Below are 17,658 nucleotides of genomic sequence, written 5' to 3' on the forward strand. Positions count from 1 at the left end.
GCAGCGATGCGACGCGACGCACTGCGAATGCAGCCTGTCAGAGTCGCGATTAAGCGATGGAATCGGTTTAAAAATCTGGACGGTTATCCCATGAACGGATTCATCAGAGATTCCACGTGTACACGAACACGTACACATACACGGAGAGTATATCGCCGAAATAATCTGCAATCTGTATCCTCGCGTGTTTTCTGCCACGCGCTTTATCGCGATCATTAATACATCCTCTCACGGAGTCCGAAATTTATCGGCAGATAATTAATTTCGTTGCATAACGCCGCCTTTAATCGGTCATTAAGCCTTGCTCCCCGGGGCAGGCGCCTTTAATTCGACGACAGACGATGTTTTATTTGCTCTGCGTGCGCTCACCGAGCTGCCGGCATTGTTCCATTTCCAAGAAACTCGGACGAATATGAACGAGTTTGTACCAACGAATCGTTCCATCTATAACACGTTGGTATTTTCGAATATTTAACCTCGTTCCTTTCGATCTTTCTTGAGAATTATTCAAGAAAGATCGAATGAAATTCGAGATAGAATACTTACGTGTTTCGTCATGTAAAGCAGAAATTGGATACGGCGTAACGTAGTCCGCTCTACTTATGCTTCTTCGAGCTGGAAAGCAGAAAACGAGTTAGAATTTTCGTCCATCTTCGATTAATCGTTCGAGGGAACGTCGTGCGTACGATTAATCACGGAAATTTCCCGAACGCTTTCAACACTGAAAACATATACCAAGTACAAAATAAATAACCATAGAGAAATAAATAATCGAATCAAGCTGGATCTGAGGCAATCTTGACTTTTTTAATCTGTCAGCATCGTGCTCGAATGGAGAGTCGTCTAAAGAAATGAATCGTTTAAATTTTCCGAATTTGAACTCGAATATTTCAATCATTCGTAAAATACAAAAAGGTGTTCGTGTTAGAATTATTTTTATTTTGAAAACATTTGAAACTTTGTCGAAACGAAAGTGGTGCTTTATTGAAATTGGGAAATTTAAGGATCGTAACAGGGTCAATCTATTAACGTGAAAGTTCCTCGAATCCTAGTGGCGTAATTACGTGATTACTCGAATCGCGATGGGGCATCTCGCGTTCGAGCTAGAGTTATCGTACGACGTCGTCGAATTCTTGGAATCTCGGGTCCGCCGTGACCTGTATTACAATAAATTTTGTGTCGGCCAGCTTGCATCGTTTATTAAGTCCGTGGAAAACCGAGGCATTGATGCTGCGTACCGATAAAACATCCGAACGATGATTTTCCAGCAGAGATGGCTGTCGGATAACGCTCCTCGAGGCCAACGAACTGACCAGCTTCGAGATCTCTGGCTGTTCCTTATCTCGTTACGAAAATAATCTTGTTCGATGAGACTCCTCGAACCACGTCAAACGAACAGAGACAGGAATCAACAAATTTTAAAGTCTAAAAATTGATTCCGAGCTTAGAATTCTTCCACCTATATGCGAAACGAGATAATAAGATAAAATAAAATTCTTATTCACCGAGCAAGTATACGCGAACGATATACCTTCTTTGTTGCTTTAATATGAAATTGATATCACACGCAATATCATTTACCTTGTACGTAATAGCATTTACGAGAAAATTTACGGTGACACTTTAGAAACTAGAAAACAATAAGAGTATCTCATAATGCACACGAATTTGTACAGTTTGCTGAAAGCTTTCTCGCTTCGAACCATTCCATACAATATCAGAAAGACGATATCGAGGTTTATCAAGGAGTTTAAATGATTTAAAACACAACTACAGCATTATTCAAGGCAATCTAACTTGTTAAAAAGTTAATGCAACATAGCAAAGGGGAATAGTATATAAAACCCATTATTAACGTTATCCTTTCCACTAATTCTTACCACCAATTGCAATACAAATCACCGCAACTAAAAATGATTTTCTTGCTCAAAAATACCTATATCTCGATATCTTCTAATCAATGAAAATTCCGAACGTTCCGTTCGTTGCACGAAGGCTTACGAAAAATTGAGAATCGTTAGACCTTACCGCTAAATCTGCGTCGCAACCTGCAAAATTTCCAACGCGTGTCCCGCACGAAGCACCGTTTGATCTGAGCGCGAACGAGCGAGAGACGATCGTCGATCATCGCGAAGAACGTGGCAATCAGAAAAGATTCTTCTCGCGGGATCGGGAACGAGAGATTGGCTAATTAGTCGAGAAGATCACGCGCACCTGTAACGATAGAAACGGACGAAATTCCCTCTAACTATTTGCTTATCGATCGAACGCGTAGGTAGGTCGATTTTTCTCTGGCTCGTCCATTCACGGCAGTCGAGATAATGCGGCATTAACGTGAACGGATTACGGAGTCGCACAGTTAGGTCTAACAAGCGGACCGGTAGCTTAGGCGATATTATCTGACCGATGTTATCTCTGTACATGAAACAGTGAGCAAAAGAACCGACGAAGAGGCGAACGGTCGCCTGGTGACCGGCGACTAATTACGCGATTAAAATTCAAGCGTACCGAGCGGAAAGCGGGAGTCGAGTCGCTGGGAGCGGAGTAGTTCCGATAACGACGCGGCGATACCAACGGACACGCGTGTTTCTTCTTCGTTCAGCGGACGATTCCTGATTTGTAGGAGGTGGCAAAGGCGAGGTTTTGAAATTTCCCAGCGTCTTGAATCTTATTCGGATTGGGGCAAGTCGAGTTCGAGGAATTTGGAACCTTTCGAACACTGTGAGTTTGTTATTTAGTAATCTGAAAAATCGTTTCGAGTTTCTACGCTCGATCTTAACTTTTCTAGAGTGACTTGAATTCAGGGTTTGGCATTTTTCAATGCTTTGAGTTTCGTTCAGACTAGTTCGATCGTTTCGATTCTATAGAAACTTGAATTCAAACAACTTGAAACCTCTTTCGCAGAGTTTAACTCGTTATGTATCGTCCTGTGATCGATTCTCACAGAATTTGAATCGAAGGTGTGGAATTTTCCAACATTTTCAGCCTTTGTTCGGATTGATTAAGTCAGATTGATTAATCTCTTCAAATTTCCACGACACTAAATTGATTCGTGACTTCGAATTAAGTTATAAATTATCTTGATACAAGTTAAGTTTCTTGACATCCTTTCAATCCAATTAACCTGATTTACTTTGCTTTAGATCGTTTCTGTTCTTTGACAACGGCCAATTTTGTTTTCTAGATTCTTGTACAGTGATAAAATCGTCGTAAAACAACCCTGATATTCGTCGGAGTTAATACAATTTATCCAAGTTAGATTCGTTCAAGTTCAAAGAATCGACGGAAGTATTTAATTGTTCGATTAGAGGCGAAAGCACGCGTTCAACATCGATGGATAAGGGCGAAGATTTCCCATTGGGGCGTCGCTAAATGGGAAACTACACCGAGGAAACCAACGGTCGAAAACGGCTTATGACGAAGGATGCTGGTCGAGAAAGGAACGGCGAGATTGAACTAACAACCGGACGAGCAATTAGTATGTTTTTAAACTGGCGCTAACTAGTCGACGAAACCCACACGATATCTACACGAAACAAGCCCACATCTCCACTTTCGCTTTCGACACTTGTTCATACACGAAGAAAATCCAAGGAACAAGTTCCGAAGCTAGAAAATTACAACTGTGTAAGTCTGTTCGGTATTATTTTTCATGACGCTGAATCGTACGTTTATCCGTCGTTCGAAGTACATTGTACTTTTTCAAATCGTTAAATCGAAGCAACGATGCTCTAAAGAACCGACATACGTGACTAAACTCGTATTCCCAAATTCTTCATTCGCAGTACCACGATTTGTGCATCGATCAGTGCACCGAAGAAAGGTCATCCACTCGAAAAAAAAGAAAAAAAGAGGAAAGACTTGTCGTCTAGCTGATAAGACAGCGACAATAAGAAATTAGCAAACACCAAGCTGAAGGATAGGAGGACCGTAGAAAAGATCGTAGAAAGAGGAGAAGATACGAAGAAGAGAAAAAGGAAGAAGAAGAAGGGGTGGCGATGGTAGAGGATGGAGGAGCGGACGGGCCACCAGACGAAAAAATTCGGAATATTTATGCTCGGTATTATTAGCGTACGTCGGCGATATCTCGGTGGGCATCGCTAATTAGGCCGCGCGAACGACGCTCTCGAGCCTTTCGGCAAACAGTGCTGGCTACTGTCTTTAAAGGTTCTCCACGGGTGCAATCAAGATGGTGGCGCCGGCCGCCCGGGGCGGGTCGATTCCGAAACTAATTGCCACGGCTAATTTATTCCCGCGACATGTACGCACAGAGACGCCATTCTCGGCTACCGCGTAATCGTCGCGACGTAATCGCCGGGACGCGAGAGTGCCACCAGTTGGACACCGTCGGAAGAGGAGGGAACGACGGGGTAAAGGGAGACGTGTTCACCCCACGTAGATTGCCATCGGAACTTCGTGCCCGTGGAACGTACCCCGTGTCCGGACCGCTGCTCCCGATCGTGAGCTTCTTTTAAGTTTCTACATTACGACCTCTGTGTCTGCGTGGGCGTATCACAAGAGCAATTTCACTGGAAATGACGAAGCTCGTGGAAATTTGGAGAATATTTTTGTCGATAAATGGAGAGACGCGAGGCGCGTACGTTCTTCTCGAGATACGCAGGATAAGAAGCATGTGACACGGTGATGGCAAGTTTGTTAAAGATCAAATTTGAAGAAGATTTTTGTCGATAAGGAGAAATAGGTGAGAGACCAAGGTGAAAGGTATAGTTAAAGGTCGTTGGTAATTGGAGTTCTTGTTGATGTAATAAATGCGGAAGATACGACCAAGTAGCATCTTCTTAATGAAGAAATTTGTAGAAATTTGTAAAAGGTTTTTGTAACGAATGGACCTGAGGGAGTACCAGATGGAAATCTTTAGAACAGGTATTTAAAAGCCGTTTAGAATCATATGCTTTTGCTGATTAGTATGGTAAATGCTAAAGATATCGATACGATCAAAAAGTATTCCACCGAATGTGAAGTTGAGGAGATAGATGTGACACTTTTTATCAGAATGTATAATAAAACGATCTGGTCAAGACCGAGCGACCGTTTCGAATTTTTGTCTAAGGTCCAGTTAGTAAATCTTCAAGACGTTCTTCGCCGCGTTCGGAGAAGGTCGTAATTCTCGACAAAAAATCTTTATTAATTCGAGATCGTATAAAAAAGGAATACCGTATCCGACGAAGGTTTAGATAAACGATCGAATCAACAGAAACATCTTTCTTCAGCGAGATTCGAAGACATTGAAGACGATACACCGTGATTTCGTGAAATATGACTCACGCCGTTGCCTATAGAACCGAGGAGAGGGGACTCCGTGTGAATTGGGAGGATTGTAGTTGATTAGTAGTCGATGATTGCCGAACTTGTTAGAGGAGGTCGAAGAAAGTTGCTCGAGCTTCTCCTTTGATTGCCTCATCGCCGCTTAAACAAGTTTCCTGTCGGTTGAATAGCTTTAATTCGCCGCAAAGCGTCCGGTAACGAACAACGAATCGAGTTCGACCGATCCGACGACGGTAAATTGATCAGCCCGATATTTTCAGCTGTAATTTGTAGAAAAATTTCGAAAAACGACCGGTAATTTAACTAAGCTAGGCACGGTTCCCATGCGTTCCTCTATTCCGATCTCGTGGCATTTTTTCGTTCCGTCTAACATCGATCTCTCCGCATCCGTAAAACCGATCGGCGGTTTATGCGCGAACGTACGGCCTTCTAAAAGCCCGTTGTCATTTATGCGACCATAAATCCAACGTTATCCGAACGTTAAAGCGGATTATGGTCTATCGGCCGCCAAATAAACTCGTTCGATTTATCGATCATCGGGTCGCAGAGATCATCGGATCGTTTAATTGGCAGCGGCAATTTATTTCTACTTTCTAATCGTCGTCGGCATGCATAGGAACGATTATCTGAAAAGTCGCATCGACTTTTGTAATTAGCGATCCGCCCATGATTCTCTCGTTTTTATCGATTTAACGACGTTGTACGTATGGATATGCACGAAGCATAGGCTTTTTCATCCGTTGAAATTCAATTAGAGGCAATGATAGATGTTAATTTATTCGTGAAACGAAGAGGAGCGAAATTTAGGCCGTTCTATAAAAGTCGAAGCGTAGGGCTTGATATTTTCGCTTAAGAAGGATTGACGACGATACCAGTTAGGAATTAAGTGAGGAACAACAGGCGTTAATTCTATACTGTGTGTTTATTAAATAAACTCTGCTACTCTCTCGGCGACGGTTTTACATTTATACAAAATTGGAAAACAGGCCTCGGCGGCTTCGATCCACCGATCCTTGCAGGTTAGAACTATCGTTCATCTTGCTAGCATCCTATTTACAAGGCTACGTAAACTTTCAACTGGAGAACGATTATTTACACTCTATGTACAAGACACGGCAGCATGTCTGATATTGGCACAAATTCACGATACACTATGGCTCCCCATAGAAGTGACGTTTTGTTCTTTGGGTCTCTCTCTCTTTCTCTCTCTCTCTCTCTCTCTCTCTCTCTGTCGTCTTTCACTAGACAAGTTCATTACTTGAAAGATTCGATCGCGAAGAGAGAGTCCACAAATTCATCCAGAATCGTGTTTCTCTTCTCGAAACGCGTTCCGCTTTGGTTAGACTTCTCATAAAGGTATTCCACTTCGAAGGTATTGTCTTCTTGTCGATGCTTCTAACTTTCGATCGAGCACTTCTCTACGCTCTGAATCACTTTCTCACCGAAACACGTGGATTCGTCTTGCACGAGTCCGGCCGACATCCGTTCGACTTCTCGTTGTTCATGCTCTTCCGTTCTTCGATACTCTGTGAATTTTATTTCACGATAGTTTCGTCCGTTTCTCTTATTTTTCCTCCGACATCTCAAAACTCACAGATCCTACGTTCTTCCTTCGAATCATTCTTTCTTCGTTCTTCCTTCTGTTCCAAAGGGATCCAGAAACAGTTTCGCAGGAGAATCGATCGTTGGATCGAGGACAAGTCGGTTCACTACCGATCGTGGCGAGTCTCTGGCTCCTCCTGTCGCTTTCATTCTCTGGACGAGTGCTGAGAGATCGGATGATGAGGCGTTAAACCGGGATGAGACAGCATTCCGACGGGATACAGACTAGCCGGGGCCAAGAGTCCCGGATGAGAGCCGTACAGCGTCGTGTGCTGCTGCCTGACCGCACACATCCGCAATTTCTCGATCTCCGCTTCCTGCATACGCTTCGCCTTCGCGCGACGATTTTGGAACCAGATCTTCACCTGCAACAATGAACCGGTTCGCGTTTGTTACTCGGTGACTGCTTTATACCGAGCCCTAACGGCTCGACGATTTTGTCCAGCGGTTTTCGTTGCGGTTTCGGAGTGATTGGTCAGACGATCTCGGAATGGTTAAGCAAAAAAAGCGAGTTAAGACGCAGCGGTGTAGTTACCGTGGTAAATAAGCGACGACGACGAAAGCGGGTCGCTTCCCAAGCGAATACTATTACTGTATTACACGTAGATGATAGATTTAAAGATTGGTGGATCGTCGATAAACACACGATGCTTAAAGTGTTGATAATTACTCGATCGCGCTACGATTGTGATTATTTTCAAATGAGTCGCGTTTTGTATTATTCGGAAATTTCTTAAATTTACGAAATGAACGAGAGAATCGTTAATACGCGCAACTTTTAATTAAGAATCTTTTTGTTCGTGGAAGAAAGAAACGAAATTCGGATATTATAGATCGATATTACTTACACAGCATTCGATCGAATTCGAGAGAAAAAAGAAAAGTGTCGATGTTAAACGAGCCTATTTCAAAGACAGAAGAAATTTGTCGGGAGGCTGTAGGTCTCCGTAACAAGTATAGAGTATAGTAGACGAATTGCCTCGTTGACAAACGCACTGGCGAAACTACTCTTGGGCACAGTGGAAAGCAAAACCACGGTCTGGGATAATTGGTCGGTCATCGTGCGTTTCGAGTAATTTGTAGTCTATTAATAAGATCTCTGCGTTATTCGCCAGCGTCGAAAATATCGCGCGCTAATTACCCTGCATCTGGCAACATCGGTCCAAGATCGGTTCAAAACTGGACTCTTGATTCGCGAACCGGTCGATGTGGAAACAGGGGAGCCGAGTTTCGAGTCGATCCCTGTGTTAACACGTTACGTATGTCTCGTAAGATGTCACGAATACAGCGAGGGCGAATGCTCGCGTTGAGTCACGGGATTGCGTTCGCGAAGCGATGCGAGAATGCCGTTGTCGAGAACAAACGTTGGAAGAAAGCTGCAGTTTGCGGTACAGACGCGTGAAAGACGATGGATATATGATATCGCGTCGAGAGAATAGAATCGTTAGAGTATCTAAAAACAAAATAATCAGGAAAGATATAGCAGATGGTTTCGTTACGAATGTAGAAAATTTGGCGAATACAAAAATTATTATTCTGCGAATCGTTAATATCAAAATTGAAGAAGTTTCGAATCTGAACGAGATGAGTATAATGGAAGAACTACTAAATGTTAATCAGCAAGGAGTAACAGGTACTACGTAAAATATACTTCGCTTATACGATACTCTGACCAATGTCGCTAAAATAATAAAAAGTAATCTCTATTTGAACGCTGTCTGGTAAACTTTGGTCGATTCTTTTAAAGAGAAAAAGATTTGGAAACCGTAAGTTTCTAAAAATCTAGAAATCTACATCGGCGATTTCAAAAAAGGAAAACAAAAGATACGATACAGATGTAAGAAGAAATAAAAAGCATGGAAAGAATGTCACCTGGGTCTCGGTGAGATGAAGAGAGGAGGAGAACTCGGCCCTCTCGGCGACACTGAGGTATTGCCTTTCGGTGAACTTCTTCTCGAGCGCGAGCAATTGTTGCGTGGTGAAAGGCGTCCTCGGCTTCCGGTTCGGCTTGTGTTTCCTCAGGTTGCACTTGATCTTGGCCGGTTCTCCGTTCTCTGCAACCGAAAGCGTGTTCCGCTCGAGGATCATCCATCGTCGTCGTCATTCATCGTCACTCCCGAAGCAGAGCCCGAGTAGAAGAGAGAAGGAAGGCAACGAGCGTGGGGAACGTGTTTCGCGGGTTAGAACGAACCGAGTCGAACCCCGGCCGACCGCAACGTCCTGTTTTTGCCACCGGTTCTGCATCCATCCGGGGAGCACGGCAGGAAAGCGAACGCGACTTTTTAGGGGTCAATTCATAATTTTCCCGTCGGAACGGCGCCGCAAACTGGCCTCATTACCTTTTTGCCGGCCGACCGCAAGATTCCGGCCGCGAATCGCTCCTTTAACGCTATCGCTTGTATTCATTAGCGTCGATATATCGTCCCACGGAGAAAGGTGTACACCGATAATCGACCGTTTGCCCGAATAATTCGCCCCGAGTCGCTTTACGCGAGGTTAGACCTCTCGATTACATCACCTCCGGACAATTACGACGTTAATGTTCCGGCACACTTAGCCGTACGCCGCGTTTTGCGCGGAAATTCGCGCGATTCGACGATACTTGGCATTTGTTAAACTTGTCTGGCGGTTTGGGTGGTTTTGCTTGCCGGTCGATTATTTAATGGACTGGGATGGTGGTCGAACCAGATCTTGTACGATCAAGGCTATGCTACGAGGACTAGTAGATGGATTAAACGGTAGTCTATATATAGTACTTGATTAATTTTTAATGGTCTGAGCGTACGGGTATACAAACCGTATACAATGCTAAACAATGGTCGAAAATCCATCGGAATCACCCTCGAAAATCTCCGACGATGTCGCGGAATCAAGCAACAGTTGTCGCAACCGGTACGACAAGTCGACGACAATCGAACGCGACGAAACAACGGAACATCTTATCAGAAACTGGAGGAGAAACGGAGAGAGAGAGGAAGGCTCGTGTCGAAACATATCGGTTATATTCCCCGAGATTTGTCTCGAGACAATTGACAGATTTGTAGAGCGGAGGTGAACGGCTCTGGAAACGAGCGATCTCTCGAGACGAGACAAAAGGGCAGGAAGATCGTTCTCGTCGTTCTGCTCTCGTCGCTTCTGAATTTCAAATTTTCCACGGAGAGACCGAGACTCCACCTCCTCCTCCTTTCCCTCCTCCGCGCGGAACCGCGTCCTTCCCGCTCCGGTATTCGCGAACCAGGCTTTTGCGATTCCAAGACAACCACTCTGACGAAGAGAACTCGTCCTTTGTGCGCCGATCCTCTCCCTTCGCCACCCACTTCGCCTTTCTTTCTGCCTTTCTCTCTCGCTACGACTCTCCAAGGGTCCCAATTAGTCTCTGTATTCGAGGATCCGTCGGTTTCCGGCCGAAAACCCGTACAGAAACCCCGAGAACTTCGAAAACCGATTTTAATCCAGTCGATCGAGGATGCGCATTCGAAATAATTAGCTGATCTCGCGGAGATACGCCGAGGATTCCGCGAAAGGATCTAGAACGGGGAAGGTTTTGTGCTTGAGTATCCTTTGTCGACCGTTGCGTAACGATTCGGTGTGGTAGATTCCCTTGGAATCGCGATGCGATTCCATTCTGTCGATCGATCACGGAAATTGGCATATCGTACGATATTCAAATTCCTTCTTTCCGTATTTCAACGATTTTTAACGACCGATTCTTTGACTCGTGATAATTTGCCTTTTAATTTCCCCGATCCTATTGCTACATCTACGGTATACGATATTTTCTCGTTCTTTCATCTCGTTATTACATTATTTTATTATTTTTAATTAAGTTATATTACAATATATAATTATAAGTATATTATATCGTTTAAAGATTAACGATATCTTGTAATTCGACCGTTCCAAGTTTTATTAAAACGTTGGTCCTTAGATGACTCGAGCGATCCTACTTTTACATTGGTTGTTTTCGAAACAGGATATGAAAGATAGAGTATTAGTAGCGGGATACATTACGTAGGATGTGGGATGTGAGATATAGATATATTCGAATCAATTTGAGGTAGAAAATGTTTCGCATGAATCTGTAGGATATTCGCAATTGCGAAGTGAGATTTACAATCGTAGTGGAAGCGATTACAGAACATGGAATTGACGAAGAAGAAAATAGAATTGAATGTGAATCGGTATTGAGAATCGAACGCGGACACGGTGGTAAATAGTGTATCCTTTCGATAGATTTTCATGCAAATTGCTGAAATAATTAGCTGATCTCGAGGAGATACCTGGGTATGTGTAAGAGGGGAAGAGGACGATCGCGACGGGAGAAAGACGAGGCAAAATTCAGCTCGTCCGATCGAGCGTTCTTTGTCGCGTTGCGCAACGCTTCCGTGGGCCACGATTTCTATGCGCTCTTATTAGTCGGCTCGATCGATAAACGAACATAAACGTGCTCTCGTACGTTTTATTAGAAATCGAAATTCTAAGGAACGTACCTCGAAATCGAGTATATTTATCTTCGCTGTCCGAATGAATCAGCTTCTCTAACGAAAGGGCAATTAATTTAGACGACTCGACGTTTCTTTGGTTTAATTCCCGCGCGCAATTGCTTCTAATTTATTTACGAGGTATTTTTCCTCGAAATTATTTCTACAGAAAGCAGGATACGAGTTTATACATTGTTCGATATCGATATCGGAGAGAATAATTAGGCACGCTTGTCTGCAACCCCTTCTGGTGGGTAGTTAAAGTAGAGAGCGGTGAAGTAAAGTTTGAAGGGTTACGCAATCCAGAGGAACACCCTCTCTAAGAGGCCATATTTCAAAATCACGCTGCTTCCCCCAGGCTCGTTCGCCGAGCCTCGATTATGGTCGATTGTACTTCGCTCGCGAGCCGCCCTAAATCGCGCCACAATTGAGCGCAACAATGATCTATAAATTGACACGGAGAGAGCAAATCCCTGTATTAAAGGTAACATTGTATCTTTCTACTTCTAATTTCTATGTTTATTGCCGCACTTTAATATCGATATTAGGGAAATACGTTGATTTATTCTGCCTTTGTTAGTTAAAACGTTCCATCCGTCATTTCTAAACATCCAAGAAACCAGGCCACGTATTATATTTTTGTGCCGACTTTGACTTTCTTCGTTCTATTTAAGATATGTATTCAGTCGTCGTTTTGTAACAGTTTGCATAACAGTTTGTATCCTTACTTGAAGGTTGAAAGAAAAGATAGAAAAGAACAATGAAAAACTGCTAAATAGAACATTTCAATTAAGGATGACGATATTTGGTATATCGCTTCTAATTTTGCAAAACTATTTCTAACAAAAACTGAACGCGATCTTTTATCCTTTGTTGTTCACGCGATAATCGATTGATTTCAACAAACTGTAACTTCATAAAATTCTAGAAACCAGTTAATTGAAATACATGATAATCCCAAAATGAAAAAAGGAAAAGAGAAATAGTAGGTTAGCGACGATGGAAAAAGTAGTTTTCCATTCGATGAACGACGATTTGCAGTTGCAACACCTTTTTGTAATAATCGCCTATTGTTTGTCGTCCGGATTCCACGAGCTCGACAAGAACCGGCCCTCTGTTCCCTCTTTTCTGTCTGCGTGGCGGCTCTCTGACGAAGCGAGAAAACTTTGATTGCCTCTTTAACGAGAGCTCCGCGCAATTATCAAGCCGCGACCTCAATAATTAGTGTTAACGATGATTCAATCGCGACGAGTCATCTGCGCGCGCGTTCCGAGAACTGCATTCCTTTTGCGGTGATTTTAGGTGACTGCCTCTTTCCAGCCGGATGTTTCCATCGCTAATAACGTCCTCATGACGATATCGTGTGTCTCAATTTATCAATTAGACCGTTTCTCTTTGACGTTTTTCACTCTCGGTATTTTAATTCACTCGGTTTAACGTCGATCGAGTCGTAGCAGCTTTATGGTATTTGTTAAATAGCATCGATAATTTATTAGACGTATGTAGATATATACATGTGTAGATAGATACCCTATCTGATTTTTTAACCGAATGCAAGTTAATTCAACCGCTTATGGAGGTATAATATCGTCAGGGTCCATGAATCATACTCTAAAGCTTTTTTAAAGTTACTCTGATATCTCGAACGACGTTTTATCACAACTTATAAATCTTATCTTTCAATCCTATATTTTCAACATTTTCTTAAGCTCTTCAACTTCAGGCCATCACGATGAAAGTATACGTAGTAGAAATCTTGCAACAGCCTGTATGTACTTCCAAATTCGACCGAAATTTTCTCGTCTTTCTCCGATGAGAAACGACGATAGATTATTTTAACTAAATACGAAATAATTTCATTTCAAACTCTATTAAGAGGATGTACGAATCAAGCCCGTTCCATGATATCGAAAGTTCCCAAATTTGCCCCGAATCGCCAGAGTGTAACCGTCTTGTAACGCCCTGTACACCGCGAAACAGTGTCCCAATCAGAATTTCGGTGCACGCAAAAATAGAAGATGGAAAGGAATCGGTGACAGATCGGAGGCACGAGGAGGGACTTCCGTTGCACCGGGACTAATTTTATCCGCGAACAACCGAGGAAAGCGAAGAATGTCGAAGCCGTCGGCTCCATTGAACAGGCCACTATCGCATTCGGTTCTCTTTACTCCGCGACACTTGCTACTTTACAATCGAGCCTTGTCTCGGACGACGAAAAGGAAAAAACGTAACGCGGAGCCGATTGGCGGCCGGCCAGCGGTTCAAAGACGCGCCGTACACGGTTGTCGTCGGTTTAGCAAATGGCAAACGACACTGGTAAAACAGTGCAACGGGTAAAAACAGAAGGTAAACGCTCAGGATGGTACTCACCGTTTAATGGCGCGTGATGAGAGAAGTGCGAGGGGAAGAAGCTCGCTGTGGCAGCGGCGGCGGCGGCGGCGGCTGCTGCTGCCGCTGCACCCTGATGTCCGCCACCCCAAACCGCGGGATGTAGACCGGCTGGAATGCCAGAGATGCTTCCCAAACTGGAAAATCCTCCGATATACGCCGGAGTCGGTCTGACCGGCGTCGGACTGCTTCCCTGATGCTGATGCTGTAGGTCCTCCACGTCGACTAGGCTGTTCTCGTCCTCTTCCTCGATGTCTTCCGGTTCCGAACACCTGGACCTGGCTTCGTGAGAGCTGCTTCTAGGAGATTGAGGACCGAAATCCGAGTGACCGACTGTGACGACTTTCGGAGACGAGGAACAAGGTGCGACTTCCGACGTGGATCCGGAGTCCGCGGAGGTTCGAACCGCGTAATCCAGCGTTCTGGAGCGTTGACCGGGGGATTCTACCCTGTCCACCTCGATCTCGGGAAACCTAGTTAGCGCCCTCGCGTCCAGAGAACCGTATGCGATCCGTCTATGTTCCTGGACGCTCGGGGACACCGACAGGTATCTCGATCTGTAGTCACCTGGATGTTTTTGTAACGCGGAGTTCGGACTGACTGGTAGGTTCTCCTGTCTCACAGGGGAGTAAGAGGCCAAGGGTGATGATCTGGGCGATACGGAGGACGTTTCTTGTCTGGAGGAGTCCGACTTTTTGGTGTCGGCTAACAAGGCCGCGACGGAAAAGCTCAATCGATGCACCGGTTTCGAAGTCGGCTGGGGTGCCTGGGCCTCGTGGGAACCTGGACTGCTCGATGGAGGCGTCACCGGGGAGGTCATCCTTAGTACTGTCATTCTTAGACCGCGATTGAACACCTCTGTAAATCTATATCTCTTCACTGAATCACTCTGAGTAAATCTTCTTCGATCTTTTATGCTCTCATCTTGCCGATACCTTTGTCGAGTTTCTCGTCACCGATGCAAGAGGAGAAATAAAGTGCCAATGTCTGTGATTCAACGAAATGTCTTTCTCACTGATTCCACACAATCTGATCGACACGACTCAACGTCGAAGAAAATGAAGCGATCGAATATGTAGCTATCCGATGATCTTCGAGTCACACTCGACGACAATTTTCCAAGAGTAATCACGGAAACGCGTGAAGAAGGATGCGTGACGCGTTTGACAGATGAGCCGAGGATCGACGGATCGATGGATCTCCCGGCCAGCTAACCTGGACTAGCCTCTACTCGACTCGAGCTCTCCGTGTCGACTGACTTTGACCATCGTCGACTGCGGCGCTCGGACTTTTTCGTTTTGCGGGTGGAGGCGCCGCGGTTAGTGGGAGACCCAGCCGTTGTTTGAAAAGAGACGTTGTCAGAGCGGGAACGATGGTTCGAGGAGGGGACGAAAATGCGAGAAAGGGGAAATTCAAAAGTGGGCGAGGCCTCGAGGCGGCAGAAGGGGCATGGCTCTGCTCGCTCCGCCTCCATGGCCGGGTTCCTTTACCGTGAAACGGAGTCGAACCAGAGCTATAGACCCGCGGATTTTTCCCTGCCAGGGATAAGTTTCTCTCTTGCAACTACGTCCAGCTCGGTTTCAGGGGAGGCACGGCAGGCAGGGATTACCCATGGATACGGTTCTCTGGTGGGGAGCTACCTCCTCTGCTGATGCACACGGACGAGCGAGCGAGAGAGAGAGAGAGAGAGAGAGAGCGAGGGTGAGAGAAGCAAAGTGAAGGAAAGAGATAGAGATATCGATAGAGAGAAAGAGAGAGAGAGAGAGAGAGAGAGAGAGAAACATGATTTTATCGTTCGACTCGCCTCTCTACCGTAGGAGACGGTAATGAGCGTAATTGACCAATTAGGGTCGGTGATTAAGAGAGGAAAAATGCAGGCTCGCCTCGAGTGCTTTCGATCATCGCGTTGTTATTGATACGTTCTGACGTTTCGAAATCTCAGGTGGAAGTAACGACCGTCTTTCCCTGTGATCGATCACGCTCCAACTGATCAAACGGTATAATCGAACGACTACGGCTCCGTCGCGCGTCGTTCGCGTAATACAGATTCCTTAATCGCTGTAACGAAGGAACACGGAGGAGAAACGTAATAGTAGAAACACGGGGAAGAAACCCTTGGAAGAGCGGAGATGCGTATAAGAGGAGCATAGACGCGAGAAAGGGGGCGAAGAAAGGAAAGAACTGGAAGATAGCGCTGGTTCGAGCAGCCCTTTCTCCTGGTAGATTTCGTTTGTTCGCGCAGCCAGGTATATCGATTCGGAGTCGAACGGGAGCCCTGTCAGCGCCGGAGGTCTCTTGGTCGTTCATCCCCCTCGATCGAGCCGAGTACGAGACTTTCGGGGCTTCGGGTCCGTGGCGCTCGTTTGTTCTGACGCCACTGAGATCCCATCGTCGCATCCGTCCGTCATATTTACGGTGGCCTCCCCCTGCACGGGCTTGACGTAGCCCCGCCGATAAGCAAAAACAAATGCCTGCCGATAGGTGGCAGCGATAACCAGGCCGAATAAAACCTCATAGATGCTCTTCCATTTGCGCGGAATTGGCTGCAGCCGTAAATTTCATCGCGCGAACTTCCGCCGTCTCGCGCTGCCACTTCATCCGCCCGCCAAAGGGGATCGATATCTTCGTCAGGGATCGATGGAAACGATTCCGTTTCGCTTCTATCCGCGTTGTCTTCCGTAACGTTGCAAGAACTGGACCGTAGGAAAACGTTTTAGGAAGCTCGCTGTATTTTTTCCATCGGATGTGGCCGTTTTTGGCCTGGTCGTTTCCCTTGGCACAAATGGAGCGACGGTGGATTTGTAGATTGTATTTACGTGGATAAATTCGATATTAGATGGCGCCAGTCCGCGGTTAAATCATAGAACGGTTTGATTACGTTACAGTAGATTTAACCCGATTATGGTCAGACCGAGCGCAACTACGTTATCCTCAATGTGTTTTCATTAAATTAATCCATTTGTTTTGCGGTAACGTTTGAATGGTTTATCTCGGTATGTTCGAGTAAAATACACGATAATATACTCGGTTAGAAACGCGAAAAGCTCCGTAGTAAAAATCGCTTCGGTTCTTCATCCCTGCCTTGCTTTGTTTCCACGGTTTTCAATCTACAGATTACCATCGGCCAACAAAAAGCCAGGAGAGTAACGTTAAAAATCACGGAAAATCTCCTTTATATTTTTGCTCGAAACGCGAATACCGGAGGAACGAAGCACCACGGCGATTAATTGTCACGGTGACTCGGCCGAAAAGCCCTGCGCGACCAGAGAAGAACGCCGATCGAGGCTGTCGATACCGCGGCGGAATAAAAGCTCATAGACGCTTGGTCCGCGTGGAATCGGCCGCGGCAATAAATTTGCTCGCGCAAACTTCCCTGCCGGCATCTCTGCCGCGTTCTCTTTGTCGGTGTCGATGAGCGGCTCCGCGGATATTTATGGCCCTCGAAACTGCAGATTAAAACGGTAATTGTACATAGTTTCGACCTGGACAGATCGGCCTCCAACGCGGTTCCCAGCTGGGAAATCGGTTTACGCTCGCGTTATCGCTCAGTTATAGCTTATTGAATTTACGAACGCTTCGTCCGCTCTGTATCGGGACTAGATTCTGGAATACAGATCTGTGACTTCGGCGTGTACGATAAACTCGGGAAAACTTGCAGATTTCTAGAAACTTTGTCATACAACACGATAGTTGGTCACGAAGAAATCACGACTTCGCCAAAGGGATCGTAAAACGATTTAACAAAGCGAAATGAGACGTCTTTCGTTAACAACAGCCATTAAAGTTTACGGGCCATTGACTTTCGAATTCATTGGCCTCGTATCGGTATCTTAACCACCACGCTGCTTCGGGTTAGCCGTGGGTAGCAAGAAGTGGCAGGGTCCACGTCGATCACGCGGCT

The 17,658-nt window shown here is 45.2% G+C and overlaps 2 protein-coding genes across 2 annotated transcripts in view; both read right to left on the reverse strand.

Moving 5' to 3' along the window:
- Positions 1-17,658, reverse strand: part of LOC100648043 (homeobox protein Nkx-2.5-like) — a 177,172-nt gene that overhangs the window by 57,955 nt on the left and 101,559 nt on the right. Inside the window, exon 2 of the mRNA XM_003392856.4 lies at positions 547-615. The gene's annotated coding sequence lies outside the window, so the exon portion shown is untranslated. The remainder of the gene's footprint in view (positions 1-546; positions 616-17,658) is intronic.
- On the reverse strand, positions 6,190-17,284 carry LOC100648154 (homeobox protein MSX-1). Its single transcript, XM_048411566.1, has 3 exons — positions 13,740-17,284; positions 8,761-8,942; positions 6,190-7,253 (listed from the first exon to the last, which is right to left on the reverse strand). Exons 1-3 carry the CDS (start codon positions 14,590-14,592, stop codon positions 7,035-7,037), a joined length of 1,254 nt encoding a protein of 417 aa, XP_048267523.1. The 5' UTR covers positions 14,593-17,284; the 3' UTR covers positions 6,190-7,034.

This window comes from Bombus terrestris, chromosome 1 (genome assembly GCF_910591885.1).
Source record: "Bombus terrestris chromosome 1, iyBomTerr1.2, whole genome shotgun sequence".
NCBI classification, from domain to species: Eukaryota; Metazoa; Arthropoda; class Insecta; order Hymenoptera; family Apidae; genus Bombus; species Bombus terrestris.